General features: G+C 41.2%; 1 protein-coding gene across 21 annotated transcripts in view; it reads left to right on the plus strand.

Moving 5' to 3' along the window:
• The window catches only part of CELF2 (CUGBP Elav-like family member 2), a 684,791-nt gene that overhangs the window by 313,392 nt on the left and 355,516 nt on the right, over nucleotides 1–15,883 (plus strand). For 3 of the 21 annotated variants that reach the window (XM_084809101.1, XM_084809110.1, XM_084809112.1), the window contains exon 1: nucleotides 7,502–7,773. The exons of the other annotated variants lie outside the window; for them this stretch is intronic. In XM_084809101.1, the coding sequence (XP_084665227.1) occupies nucleotides 7,700–7,773 (74 nt within the window). In that variant the 5' untranslated portion in view covers nucleotides 7,502–7,699. Of the gene's footprint in view, nucleotides 1–7,501; nucleotides 7,774–15,883 lie in introns of those variants that run through there. 21 annotated transcript variants of the gene reach the window in all.

Below are 15,883 nucleotides of genomic sequence, written 5' to 3' on the forward strand. Positions count from 1 at the left end.
TGCTATTTTGTTCAATTATTTGCATAATGTATACACATCACAGGATCAAAGTTTCCTTGCTGGGGAAGTTGGATTGCCTCTGTGCAGAATTGTTGATTATTGGAGGGTTTTATTGCAAAGTTCTGCATTATAATTGCAAAGAAAGATAGAAATTACAATGTATTGTTGTTGTAAGCCACCTTGGGAGGGCTTTTGCCCTGAAAGGCAGCCAAGAAATACTTTAAATATATAAAATAAATAAATAGAAAGAAAACAGTAGTAATAATGAAAAAATAACACATTAAAACAATCCTTCTCTTTTTATTGATTTTATCTAAAAAAACTAAAAATATCTGTAACTATTCTGTTGTTTATAGAGCTGGAGAATATAGCTGAGTGCAGAATTTTAATTTCTTTAAATAATTAAAAAATAAAGCCCTTAGAATGAGTTCTAATAGAAAGGTACAGCTATTTAAAAGGGGCAGAGCCAACATTAATATTTGATTTGAAAAGAAGGCTAGATTCCTGAGCGATGCAAGATGGAAGAAGTGGCATTGAAGAGAAAAAGAAAAAATGCTGCTACTGCTGCTGCTTCTTCTTCTTCTTATTATTATTATTATTATTTGTAATACTTATATACCACTTAATAGAATAAAATCTCTGAGAGGGCTGCATACAAATTACTAAAAACCACAGTTAAAATACTTATAGAATACAATATGACAAAAATAAAACATGTATGCTTTATGTATGTAGAAAAGAAATGATCCTCTAGATAGGTTGAATGGGATAATTATCCAGGGTTTCCCTGTAGCATGTAACTTGGGACTCTTGCCTGTTATCTCCAGAGCAGGGGTGGGCAACATTTGGCACTCCATACATTGTTGGACTACAACTCCCTTGAACCCTCACCATTGGCTATGCTGGCTGGGGTGGATATAAATTGTAGGCCAAAACAACTGGAGAGCCACAAGTTGCCCAGCCCTGGTCTAGAACTTCATGTTTGGGTATTAGCCTTCATGTTAGGCTTCATTCACACAAACACAAGATGAGTTATCATAGAATCGTAGGGTTGGAAGGGGCCTACAAGACCATCGAGTCCAACCCCCTGCTCAGTGAAGGAAGCCTGATTCCCAGGCGGTCTCCCAGCCGAGTACTAACCAAGGCTAACCCTGCTTAGCTTCCGTGATCAGACAAGATCAGGCACATCCAGCCATGTTGGTGGTACCATGCCAGGGCATTGCCTGATGAATGTTTCTCCATATAGAAATTCCCCCAGCCTGTACATTCTCTGTACGTATAACATTAATTCATTCTCAAGGAGAGCAACCTAGATGTCTTCTTGATATGGTAGTTTTATATATGTAGAGGTCCCACCCACAAATGGGGACACATTCAGTTGTGTAATTCCCCCTGGAATACTACAATGCAGGGAAAAAGGAAAAAAAAAATACGGCCCAATCTATTGTTTATGTGAACTAACCCTTACACAACACATTCACACACACATTCACACACACACATACACACGAGTTTTATCCACCAGCAAAATTGATTTCTCTCCCCCCACAGCCCCCTTAACACACACTCCAAATCTGCTCCAGGAGACTGGAGGACCCACAGAGCAGATATGCAGTGTGAGCAGGGGTTGCTGCAGGGAGCAGAAGAGGATGGGTTAGTATCCTCCTGTCACACAAGTGGACGTCCGCTCATGCAAGTGTTGGCATCCAGCACTGAGAGTTCAGCACACACAGTGGTCAACCAGCTGCCCATGGGAAGCTCACAAGCAGGACATGAGTGCAACAGCATCCTCCTACCCATGTTCCCCAGCAAATGGTGTACATAGGCACAGTGCCTCTGATCCTGCAGGTAGCATGTAGCCATCCGGACTAGTAGCCATTGATAGCTTTATCCTCCACAAATTTGTCCAGTCCCCTTCCAACCTGAAGTAGTGGCTATCACTACATCTTGTGGAAGTGAGTTCCATAGTTTTACTATGCTCTACAGGCCTAGTGACCATTGACCCCTGTGAGATGATGGATAAAAAAATTGACACCTGTTTGAAGAAGGAGGGCTGGAGCCAGGATTTGGGGTGGGTGCTGGGCAGTGGGGGAACAGGTCTTCCACACTATCCAAACTCACCATGCTGATAGTGTAGCATGCACAGATCTGTATGTTTAGAGCATATGCTGATCAGAAGATCAGAACCACAGGCAACAGTACACAGAATTTTTACCATATAACATGTATATCTCCAATGGCCATTCTAACAATATCTTGTGTTACGGGTTTTGTAGACAAGCAGACAGAAATTGCTACAAGGGTTTAATAACCAGGAATTGCAGTGGTTACAAGTTGAAGCAGTAAGTGCAGAAACATATAATAGGTTATCTCCACAGTAAATGATACATAAATATGACTGTAGCGACATTTTTAAATACGACCATAGCACACTTGGGATTTGTGAGCTAGCACACGATAAGGGGTTTGGGCCAGCTGGCTTTTACCAAGGAAGGATACCAGACTATCTTTGGTAAACATTTCTATCTCTTATGCTACAGATGAGGGTGCCCAGCCATTTGACTATAGTAGGAAGGCTTTGAGTTTAGGGATGCTGGAGAAATTTGATTCTTCACTGCTCAGCTCTTATCTTCAGGTTCTGGAAATTTAATCTCTGAGTGGTGGAGGGCAGATGCATCTTGTATTTAGCACACTTGCATATAAATGCATACATGTTTATTCTAAGGCACAACAGAGTGCACAGTGTGCCATTTCACACTTTGCCAATGCTGAGCATAGAGATGCTGGAGAAATTCGAGATGGATTGAAATGAGCTCGGATTTCTAAGAATCCGACCTGAGGAATCTGCTGCGGAGTGACCCCCTCAGGCCACATGAAGTCCGTGGACTTTCGGATGGTTTTTTTTACTTTCCCAAAATTTACACATATAAATTTGTAGGAAAACGCGTAAGTTTCTGCTGAGGAAACGTTGAATGGAATGGAGGACATTACACTAAATGTTACACACTAAGGTAAATTATGTCAATACTTACATAAATACTTAGGAATTATTTGCGTATCACGAAAAAAACGTATTCGCATCCATCTGTGGGTGGACGACAGAACAAAAAGCACCTGACAATCTGTGAAACACAGACGGAGTGGATTTTACACCATCCGTACATCCTTATTTCCTTATTTGAGTTGCAAGAGAGAAATGTAGCTGTTCTTTCTTGATGAGCAAGCTCTTAGGGATATTTTTCAGAGCCAGCTAGGATGAATTAGCCTGTCTTGACTCCATGTTACTGGTGGCTAACTGGGAACATTGCATAAGTGGTTTTGATGGCTAGAAATACAGGAGACCTTATGCATATAGAATCACCACGTGGGAAGATCCTGCCCTGGGTGATTTAGCTGGCATTCTTCTCTAAAGAACAACAGCCTCTGCTATCAGCACCAGGCACCCTCAGTCAACTGCTCTGGGACCAGGATGCTCTGGGCTTTCCTGGTGGTGGCAGCAGTGGGCAGCCATTTAAATTCCCCAAAACACAGCAGAGTAATGCTACATTGGGGCCACTGTGGAAAATTAAAATGGCTGCACACAGTTGCTGCCACCATGTTGGTGAGAGTTTATTGACAGAGGAGGAGCCCACTATGAGGCACTTTGCCAAGGTCCCCCCTCAAATTTGGAGTTGGCCCAGCTTATTATACTTGTCACTACTTGGAAACCTTTAATGAAGGAGTTTTGTTAACCTTTGTTGAAGGGATGGACAAATTAATCTGAATCCGGTGTATAGCATGTGGCATGTGTTCGTTCACTCAGAACCCTGCTCTGTCCCATTTCTGTATTAATCTACTCTTTAAAGAAAAATCTGCACATAAATGTTCATTTAAATAACTAGTTTATGCTTTGTCTCAGAACACACATTTCTAAACATACCCCCCCTCAAAATATGCATTTTAAGAGGCATTTGGATACATGGGGGGTGACAACTGCATCAGAACATTCCAGAAGTGCAAAAGCCAGTGGATAACTAAGTCCCAGTCCATACAGTAGTCCAAGAGGTGCACATCAGTTAGGTCCATCCTTATCAGAATTTGAAAAGATCCAGTTCCTCAGTCATCCCTGCTCTCTGGGCAAATTATTCCTCTGCAGAATGGCATGGGGCAGCACAAGATGACCCATTGCATGAGGTAGGAGGCAGGAGGCCCATGGCACTGACATCTCCCCCTCCTCCTCCTCCTCCTCAATGCCTCACTCTGAGGAAGGACCCCCTCCATCCCTGCCAGCCCCTCCCACTGCCCACCACCACACTGCCAAAATGCAAGGCAGCCTCCCCCCACCCCCCAAGGCCATTTACCACTTTGGATTGGAGGCAGCAGGAGTGTGACCCATGGAGGGCAGTGGGGTGGGGGGAAGGGGGACTCACCCTCCCTTCATGGTGGTAGGGGGGCAGGTAGCCATGATAATGGCTCTTCTAGGCTTCAAACATGACTGAATTATACAGGTATGCTAGAATACCATCAGTAGCCGTATGCAGCCTGTTCACTTGAGGGCTAAAAGTGTGTGTGTGGCGGTGGCGATGCACACAAGCCTTGACCCTAACAACCCTGCACACCCAACTCCTGTTTAAACATTTGTGCATGTAGTGCTAAGTTCTGAAGGGTGTGTGTGTGTGTTATAAGCACATTCAGTGAAACGTGCTTACAAGCCTCCCTGCAATCGGGAACCCTGAAGCGTTTGACTTAACCCTTAGTCCTGTCTCCTTTGTTAAGGAAGCCCAAGGAAATATGTAGCTGCATTTGCTCACCCATAACTCTGGTTACCTACGGCCGTTCCTTCCCCTCCCCTCCCTTGTTGACTTGTTTCACATACTGTCCACATTCATACTGCAAACTCCTTGAGGCAGTGAGTGACCTGTCTTTTTGTTATTACCTGTGTTGTGTTATTACCAAAGGTTCATTGATGCTGCAGTATAAATAAATACTGCAGTACAAATAAATAAATAAATACTGCAGTATAAATAAATAGGGAATAGCTCAGATTTAGCATTTGATAAAAGCAATGTGGGCCATATAACCCTTTCCACAGCAGCCACTGTACATTTTTAGCAGTGGCTAAGAAAGAGGAATGGAAAGGAAGTTGTAAAGATGACAGTTCTTAATACTTTGGAGCTGCAAAGAATGGTAGTAAAAAGTTATCATGTATTACTTCTAAGTTGCCCTTTTGTGTCATATACAGAATCTTTCTACAGCCATCCATATGTATGGCTGAACTCCTAAGGACTAAAAGTATTGAGCTACACATGCATGCCATGGCCCCTCAGTTCCCAAGCCCCCAGGGAGGTCAGGAGTTTTATTCATGTTTGCTTGAATGTGAGTAGAACTCTCCATTCAATTGGGGCTCCTAAAAAAGCATGGTCCCCAACTGCACAAAGAGTTCTTCTTGCATTCACTCAAACATGAGTGGAACTCCTCTTCAGACCTCTATAGACCTTTAGCCCTCACTAGTTCAGGCAAAAGCTAGTAACAGTGCTTATGTGTATGTACATGTCTTATGGGCCTATGTTCCTATTCTTCCCTATTCTATGTGCTGAGCCAAAATGACGTAACCTGGTTTTGTAGTTGTTTTGTTAATGTGCATGTCACGAAGTGCCTCCTTTGAGCCATTTTTCTGACAGTCATGAAGATACTTGTATCGCTCAGTGCCGTTCAGTGCCCACCGTTTCCCCTCACTTCTGCTGTTCTGTGTGCCATCTTCCTCTTCCTCCTTTGCCCTCACTGCTGTTTAAGCTGGTTGGTTGTGGCAATTCCCATGGTTTTGTATCCAGGCATCAGTGATGATGTCATGCCAGTTATGGAGTTGTCATGTCAAAACAAAAGGGCGCCGAACTTCACTGAAACAATGTGAACATTTAACGAGCTGAGATTTTTTTTCAGAAATTTCTTCACCTATGTTCATATGGCAATTTCAGCAAGCATCTCAAAATTAGAGAATACTCCTTGCAGCCCCATATATATATATATATATATATATATATATGGGTTTTTTGGTGGGAGAATAAATTTATTGTTGATATTGTGTTATGCTTTATCTTAAATTGCTACATTTCTGTATAACGTTAGATGACGATGATCATTTCATTTATTATATTTCTATACCGCCCCATAACCAAAGCTCTCTGGGTGGGCAGTTCACAAAAATTAAAAATGATTATGATATTTTATTTTAAGATCAGTGCTGTAACATTTTAAATGAATTGAAAGGAAGAATATAGTAGTAACAAATAGTTTCTTGCATAACCTAACGATCATTTTCAAGTCTCTTCAATAGAGCACTGTGGATTCTTAGTCAAGATATTGTTGTTTGATGGAAATGAGAAATATGTTTTTATTTTATAATGCTTGGTCTGCTGAACTGACATGAATGAGGGAGACATCTGCCCTGAAATGATTACTGCCTTATTGTAAAAGTGCCTCATTTATTATAACGACCGCCATAAGATTGCTTCATACTTCAAATTCCTAGGGGGTTGGTATTAGGTATCTGAACCGCCATTTACGTCCCTTGGATACTGAGCCATAAATACATAAAACTGGAGAGGGTCTTTAATCATACATTTTTCTCTTGTCCACATAGTCCAAACTGCTTCAGTTTCATAGGAGATATTTATTTCCATAAGAACATTACTCTCCCTTCTCTTCCCCGCACCCTACCATGTTCTAGCTCTATTATGAATGTTTTAATGTAGTGATAAATGTTCTCAAATATCAGAAGGAGAATTATTCTAACAGGTTTATTAGCATTGCTGAGAATATCACAGCCATGGTGCAATTAATCACATTTCTCTAAAACGTTCATAGGAGAACATGTTCATTATCCATACATACTTTTTGGGGGGCAGGGGGAGACAAGAGAAGGAAACATTCATTATAGCAAGTTCAACCATTAAAAAATGTATCTAATTTCATTAATTTGTTAACTGATTTGCCTCTTTCCTTATATTGATGGTTCCTATTTGTTCTGTTGGATTATTTAATACGATTTAGTTCGGTGTGTTTTTTTCCTTTCCTTTTTTCCCCAAAATGCATTCCTACAAATCAGATCTGGCCCTAGAAAGGGATCTTGGGCTCCATGGGGGAATGTGTGTTTTTTTTAAAAAAAAGAAAAAACCCTCTCAAACTCGTTTTATCAAGTTAAATACCGTGGCGGGAGTTGGCAACCCGAGTAGTTTGCAAAACCCTGAGTGAGTTAAACAAAGCCGTGTTCTTCCCAGAAAGCGGGAGGGGGGACTCAATTTCCAGTGAATCTGGGTATGCTGCCCTCTTCATTTTTGAAATGGATTTTTTTATTTTTAAAGATAAATAAAGCTTGTCCACGCTTCTGAATGGGCATCGTCCAGCTCATTGGAGAGGCTTTCTGGGGTTGTGGGGGTTAAATTCTAGCTGCAGTGGAGAAGGAGCTCCGCCTCCCATTTCAGCACCTGGCGCTCTATAGACAGTTGCCTCAGCAGTAGATTTCAGAGGGGATTGGAGGAAAACAAGAGGGGGAGAGAATGTGACAACTGCAGACTCTTGACTGTTGCCTTGGGGAGGCCTCCCGCACCTGTCCCTGCCTGTCTCTTGGCCAGCACAGTTGTTGAATCAGACAGGCAAGAGAAACATTCTTATTTGCCAGACCAGAACGGTGTGCATAGGGGGGGGTGGAAAAAAAAAGAACATGACTTCTTCATTCAAGCTGGATTTTCTGCCGGAGATGATGGTTGATAGCCGTTTGCTAGTTTCTGACAGAATGTAAGTACCGATTCACTTTCCCGACAGCACCGGAACCTCAAACTGAGCTCCGGAATGCTTTAGATTCTTGACGGTCGTCTCTTTTTATTTTCCTAAGGGTTTTCTGACAGTATAAACAAAAGCATTGGGTTTGTCTCTCGGCAGATACCGACTTGCTGCTGGAAGTGTCTGTGTGGCAGAGTACGGATTTATTCCCCCTCTCTTGTCACTTGCAAATTCTTTTGTGATCTCTAGCATGTGTGTGTGTGTGTGTGTGTGTGTGTGTGGTGTGTTTCCCCTTGATTCCCTCACCCCCTCACTCCTTCCCCGAAAGCCGTTATGTTTGATCTCTAACATTCTCTAGCAGGAATACTGGTTCTAAAGGTTGCTGGGGAGGAAAGCAGGAGAGCGATAAGTATGATTTATATTCTGCTGAGATAACGTGGGGAAATGCATGCAGAGCCTTGCAGGAATAATCAAAACGATAATAATTTAAAAACGCACACTCTTAAATATCCAGTGGAAATTCCTATACAGATATTCCATCTTCTGCATAGAAATCTCAACTCGGTCAGAGTGTATGGCATAACCTGCTCAGATTAAGAAAGAAAATTCACTTAACAGTAAATTAGTCACAGCGACAAACTGTAAATGTGAAAACAGCCAGGGTTTGTTTGGGGGGGGGGGGGTTTGTGACAGAGCAGGAAGGAAATTAAATCAGGCAATTTTGACAGTATTGGTGAATGCATGGTAAATACAGTGTTAATTCTTAGGAAGACGTTTCTTTTTACATAGGGATGAAAATGCTCACAAGACCGATTGGGCAATGCTGCAAACTGGAATTTCAGGAAGGGAAACAATATTTGGTTCATTTTCTGCCTTTCCCATTGATCTTAAAGTTTCTATTGCTGTATCATCTCTCAAGGGTTGTCATTGTTGAGAAAAGTGCTGTATTTTGAGTGCTTTAGGAATGAGAGACAAATCTGAGTTTTCAAAAATTGAAAGGAAAGAAAACAATATAGAAGCAGACCATAACATTATTCCTGGAAACAAAGGTAATCCTACATGAAATAACAACAACAACTTACTGAACTGTATAAAGAAAAACAAGGAAAGGGGATTGCGATAGTGCCTGTGTAGTACATCTGTGTAGGGGAAAGTGTGTTTAAGGTAGAAGGGTTAATAAAACTTGTGCATTGTCTTCAAAACTACAATTTTTAAATTTTACTTCTCTCCCCATATGTCTTGGTCACATTAGAAAGTCATTCAAAGTTGTAGCATCTAATTCCTCACCCAACCCCATCCTTGGTAAATGGTCTTTTGAGGAGTTAGATTTTTTGTAGCTCATGGAGTGATTGCAAAGACCTATTCGTGAAATAGCCATCTGCTTCAGCTGCTGAGGATTAATATGCTATGGGGCGGGGGGAGCGATCATATTTAATACTGGTGGCTTTTCTGTCATACACATTGTGGATAATATACTTCTGTAATTGATGCCTTCCATTGTCCAGTTTCAGAAAATCCTAAATTTAGGATATTGAGTTTGTTGTCAGAAATGAGGAATTTATGAAATTGATATTTTACTTGGCCCAGAGTCTCAATAACATGTGCTATAGGTGCTTCTTTTTGTCCTTAGGTTGCCCATCCTTAACCCATTAGAGTGCCAAGTTGAAGGTTGGTGCGCTCAAATAGTTCTTGAGAAGATCTGTCAACACACAAATGTTTGCTTGTGTTCCTCTCCATTTTGGGTTATACAACCTTCCTGCTGGCCCTCAAGTCAGTCAAAAAAGATATTGCTAATAAACATCTTGGAACACCGGAGCTCTGTTAGCTGAATCTGGTGGTGCCGTGGCTGTCACTTAGGTTTATGAAAATGCTTCCTTAACTCACTCATTTGTCATTTCAAGATGAGGATCATGTCAAACTGTCCTTTCTGAATCTTGCCTTTAGAGTTTCCATGGGATGTGGGGGGGAGTTTTCCAGCTTGTGTAGTAACACACAGCTATTCCATAGCAGTAGATGTCTCTTCTTCTTTTTTTATGACTTTTGGACCACCAGTGCACCCATACTATGCCTCTGGTTGAAAATGATGCAGAATTATATTTAGAAAGGCTTTGATAAATAGCTTGTTATGCACTTTGGGTCCCCCACCCCACCCCTCTATTAAGAAACATGAGCGGTATCAGCAGTAACTCTTGTATATTGTCTGTCTTCGTGATCATGTTATGAGATCTCATCACAATGCAGAATATAACTTAGCAGATGGTCTAAATAGCTTTAAAGATTGGTGCTTTCCAGGGATTGTGTATCTTGTGTGTATAGTTAACGTAGTATACAATGTCTGTATCAGCTGGGATTGGAAGGGGATCGTGTGTGTGTGTATGTGTGTCCAGTCTTTAAATAAGGATACACGACCTCATACTTTCTCTAGAGCAGAAAGCGATTGTATCCCTACTTTGAATAGCCACCCCCTCTCCCAACCCCTTAAGCATGTGGTAGGATCTGTTTGTGTATAATTCTCTTTGGGAAACCTTTGGATTCATCAACACTGATGAGCGAGCAGTTGTACAGCCTCATTGCACATGAAGAGCCGTTTGTCATACAAGCATGTTGCCCTTTTAGGCAGCCCATCCCAAATGTCCAAAGCAATGCCATGAGCATATGAAACAGTTTAATCTTTTTGATGCTGCTTACTGGGTGAGCTGCCTAAAGTTTGTTGTTTTTTAACTCAGGGCACAATCCACTGGGAATTTCTCCTGTACAAGTACCTACTGAACTGAATAGGAATGGGCCAAGAGCGTTGTGTCCTAGACTTTTAAGTTTATCTCATGGGCTAGGATAAGCAATTTTGTCTTTTGTAAGAAGTAAGTTAATGTTGGTGAATACAATATAGAAGTGACCTGATGTCAAGGGAAAAGAGTAAGGTTATGAATTTTAGACCCTTTTATACTGTTTAAAAAAAAATCCTTCAGTGGTTCCTTTTTACAGAGACGGGACCATGGGGGAAATGTGTATCTTAAGATATTTCAATCTTGATGACAAGTGCTACATATACGTCTGGATCTGCTTTATCTTTAATACCATGGGTTTGAATTGCACATTATTATTTTTGACACCCCAGATAATTAGCAAGAAACCAGCTGATTTTGTTTCATTACTTGTGGACTAATGTTTTGTTCTTTTCAGGTGACTAAAATTCAAAGTAGGTGCTATACTTAAATGGAGTTTTGTTATGCTTCGATACATGTTTTATTGGGCTATCTATGCTGATTCTAGGTGTAGGTGTAGCCGCTTTTGCAGCTACTGCCACAGCCTGGGCAAGAATGAGCAGGGCATTGAAGTGATGTAGTACCACCTCTTGCAATGCCATCATAGAAAGTGTCAAGCATCAAGTGTAGACAGTTGCACCAGAGTAGCTTGATGTGGTCCGAATGTCATTGAGAGATTGCATAGGTGAGTCATTTCCTTGTCATGCCCTTTGCAGACTTTACTTAACTCTCTCTTTCAGTCACATCATGCAATGCCTTATCTTGCAGTGGCAGCTATCATTGCTGGAGCACTCAGGGCCAATGCTGGAGGGTGGCATGGCAAGAGCACCAAAGCTGGCAAAAGCATCTCCCATATCAGCACCACCAATTTTTTTACTTCGTATGGAAGGCCTAGGAAGGTCAGAGAACTCTCCTTTGAATGTCCCAGAATAAGGAGGCCCCCTGAGAGTGCCCTTGTCAAGGGATCCCCAAATATGTAGCTTTTGATAGAAGCAGTACCCCCATCTTCTGGTTCCCCATTCCTGGGCCAGCTTACATCACTGGCCGTATATCATGGGTAATACTTAATACTTGTATGCACATCCCAACCACTTCTTTGCTAGGACTAGATGCCATCAACTTGGTCTCCATCACAGTTGTAGGCTTCTTTTTTTTATCATGCTTCAAATCAACCTGAGTACAGTCACTTCGATCCAAGAAGATATGACCTCATGCCCTCCAGATTGATGAGGGAAGAAGATCCTCATGCAGAAAGGTGCGTCTGTGCGGTTTCCTCCTTTGCTAAAGTAAGTGAGACAGACCTGGGATTCCAGTGAGCAATCTATCTTCATTGGAGTTCTGAAAGCAAATCAGTAGATCAGGATATGTGTTATCATAGCTGTTTTAAATTGCAAGCTAATATTTGTCTTTTCTTAAAAAGGAAGAAAGAAAAAGAAATGGAATGACATCGCTAATGACAAAATATTGACATAAACATTATTGAAATGGAAAGCCAGGCTGCAAGATGGAAAGCTAGGCCATACTACCCAAATTAAGGGGAGGAAGCAATACAGTTGCTGAGGAAATGAAGTAATTCTGGGGAACATGGTGGTTTATGCAAATAATTGAGGAGCTTGTGTTTATCCAGTGACAGAAAACTAATGCATCAGAGAAAGACATCCACCACATCTTAGGCAAACCACACTAAAAATCGATGAGGAGGAACCACTTGGTGGTTTTCACCTTATCAACCATTCAGTGGTTTTCTCACAAGGACTACCCATTCACTTCAATGAAGGTCCACAAAAACATTCCTTTTGAATTGAGTAGAGCATCCTGGGCTCCGCAATGACTCGTATGCGCATAAGAGTACGTGCTTGGTTCTGCATGAGAGTGAGTGCCTGTTAAATCAATAAGAGCACCATTATTTACTGGGCACTGAGCTTCCTAGATCTTGATCTGGCAAGCTGACCACTCGATCTGTATACCACTCTGAATTTCATGGCACAACATCCCGCCCCCCCCCCGCCCCGCTTTCTGAGTGCTGATTTCAGAATTCATGAGCTGAATGCCACAGACACCAATTGGATCTGCGTTTTATGTTCTAGTGACTCAGGACATAACGATTTAAGTTGGGTATTTCATCGGAGAATCACGTGCAACTGATTGGGTGCCATAGAAAAGTGCCATGAGTTATCCATTACAATTACACTTGGAATAAGCTGACTCATCTCTGAAAGATAAGTCAAAATCTCTCACATGTATGCACAATGTGTTAATTAAGTGGTGATTGACAATATATTTGAGAAGCTGGTGCATATTAGCTGTACTACAGAAGTTCATCTGCACAGAATTTCATTGTCTGTAGAGCATCTTTCTGAGGCAGTGTGGATGGAACCCGCTAGAAATTCCTTTGGGGTGGTTTATGTAGGTTGCTGCACAAGAGGAAATGCTCAACTGCATTCAAAAATCCTAAACCACCAAACGTGCATTGCAAAAAGACATCAATACCCCCACACACACTTCACAACTGCCTAGCCATCTAGTGCCAGTAAGAAATTGAGTACCTTGTTATCAGCTGTTGCTTGATTCGGTTTCCTTATTGTATAATCGTATTTTGGCAGACAATTCTAGCATTGATCTGGCTGTATCTTTTTAAATTGTTGCACACTGATAGTTCTTGTGGGTTGCTCTGTTCCAAATCCTTTGGCAGCCATAAGTGAAAAGCATAGGAAAGGAGGAATTAAAAAAAGAAGAAGAAAAAAGAATGAAGATTAAAAGCTTCAAAACTGAATAAGGATTTTCAATGATAGACATGGTAATTAAGGTGTGGGGCAGAGGGCAATTTCCTTTCTTCTCCCCTGCACATTCTTACGATTGTTATATGATCATTCACAATGCTAATTTTACTTCATACAATAACTAGATTCACAGATTGTTGCTGATGTTGTTATGCCGTGAATCTAGGCATTATACAGACCAATAAATAAAGCTAATCATTCACCAGGTTTTAATCTGGCTGAAAGGAAACAAATAATAAAAAAGTGAAGCTGTGAGATTAAAGCAAGATGTAGCTAATTCAATAGGCAGGCAATGGAATATTCCTATTGTTAATAGTAATAATAATAATAATAATAATAATAATAATATTGCTGCACTTTTTAAACATACCAGTGTCTGCCTATTGGATGTGTCACATCTGGCTTTAATCTTATACATTTTCATTGCTTGTTTCTCTTCATCCAAATTAAAACCTAGTAACTGATATGGTTTATTTATTTTGTTATTATTTTTAAAAACAAAACAAAAAAATGTTCTTCTGAATATTTCAAAATGGGTTTCAGTTTTGTTTTTGTTTTTTTGTCTGAAATGTTATACTCCTTTTGGCTAAGGCAATCAAGTTTCATAATTAATCCCAAATGTTCTTTCAATAAATAAGTAAATAAATAAATAAATGCACATGAATGACAGAGTGGGAAAATTACGCAAACATATTTTGGCTCTTTAAAAATTCATGGAATGTAAGGGACGTATTTCAGCAAGAAATGACCCTCTAGAGACAGGGAGAAGAGAAGTCGCTGATGTGCCACAAAGTATATGCATATCACACAAACGCCTGGATTTTTGTTTGTTTGTTTATTTGTTTCGTTTTAGCACAACCTATTCCTTTTCTTCTGGTTGTCTTGCACTTATATCAATTATTGTTGCAAAAGCATCTCTTCCGACATGGTTGCGTTTGATGGAAGGAGTTATTCGGGAAAGAGAAAAGGTCCAAATGTTGTAAAAAGCCTCAATACAATTCCCTTATTGGGTGGCAGTGCTGGTGACGGTGGCAGAATAGCTCTTGGGGAAGACAAGGGGAAAGGCAAAGAGTCTCTTTGGAAAATAAAACTAATTAGAGCAATAAAAGTGACGTTCTAAAGCAATTTTGGAATAATTATTCCCGTTTAGAACCGTCAGCCTTTAATTGCTTCATTCACATTCCCAAGATCGATATTCATGTGTGAAGGGATAACACTATTTCCTGCATGGTGCCTGTCTTCTAATTTTGTGGACTTTCATATGAAGAAAGACTCCAGGGAAGGGTCATAGCTTAGTGGTCAAGCATATGCTTTGCATACAAAAGACCTGAGGTGTAATCCCAGGCAACTCCAGGAAAGGCTGGGAAAGACCACAGCCTGAAAACCTGGGGAGATGCTTCCAGTTAGTAGAAACATCCAAGAAATCGGCCTATAGCTTGTCTGCAACACTTTTGCATGCATTGACTCGTAAGTTCTGTCTTCACGTTAATCTGATCATTTTTTTAATGCACCCAAACTTGCATTTAAATATGTATTTAAAGTACACATTTCTAAAGGTGTTTTCCTCAAATTTTGATACATTTTCGGGCTCAGACCTGAGGCAGAAGATCTGCGGAATGTGAAAGCCGATGGGTATCTACATTCCGATCCGCATACGTGTGGTCTGGGTGGTGCAGATCAGATGAGTTTGTATTGGAATTTGGAAAGATTGAATTCCCCAAGCATCCTTGGTGGACTAATGGTCTGGCCATGCCAAGGCAGCTTCTCAAGCTTCTGTGCACGGGGCTGGGTAGGAGGGGCGGCATGTAGAGCATTCTCAAATGTTCCTGTTCAGTTTGACATTTTGCCTCTGTGAATAATGTCGACAGGTGAAGAGAGTGGTCCACATGTTGGCCTTCCTGTGGTTATGTGTAGACACTTACGGTCTCTCTTTCCTTTCTCTTGAGGTACAGGTATGTCACTCTGTCTCTGGAGGATTCGGTTAGACAATCAGTTTCTCCGCACAATGCGAGCATATATCAGAGAAATGTGGCACTCCTCAGCAGAATATGCTTTGGCTCACAGCTTGATCCCCTTCAGATAATAACGTTAAAAATTATAACAGAGGCAATATGATTGTCTGGCATTTTAAATGCTGTTCGAACGCAGCTTCTGTTTTATGTTCAGCCTTAAATATTAGAATCCATATTCTAATGGATGCCCGGGTTGCAAAGTAATTGTCCACTATTCTTGCAAGCCCTAATCCAGCTGGGCTTGAAGCCTGCAGTGGGTCTTGACCTGGTGACTTCCAAAATGTCAGGTGGGGGCTTCAACCAGAATGCTACCACCCAGCTCTGGCTAAAGAGAAGAGGAAAGCATTCCTGTAGCCAAGGGACCTTCTTTACACCAGCTGGTCAGAGTAGGTTGGGTGGGTGGAGGAAACCAGGTTGGGGAAGGTTGTCTTGAACAGATGAAACTGTCTTCTGGTGCTAAATGAAACAACGGGTTCATCTAGCCCAGTTTTGTGACTTGAAGTGGCAGATCTCTAAGATCTCAGGAGGGATCTCCCACTCTCCTACCCAAGATCCTTTAATTAGAGGTGTC

This window comes from Heloderma suspectum, chromosome 7, assembly GCF_057233095.1.
Source record: "Heloderma suspectum isolate Gila_16-S chromosome 7, 16-S_ref, whole genome shotgun sequence".
Classification (NCBI taxonomy): Eukaryota; Metazoa; Chordata; class Lepidosauria; order Squamata; family Helodermatidae; genus Heloderma; species Heloderma suspectum.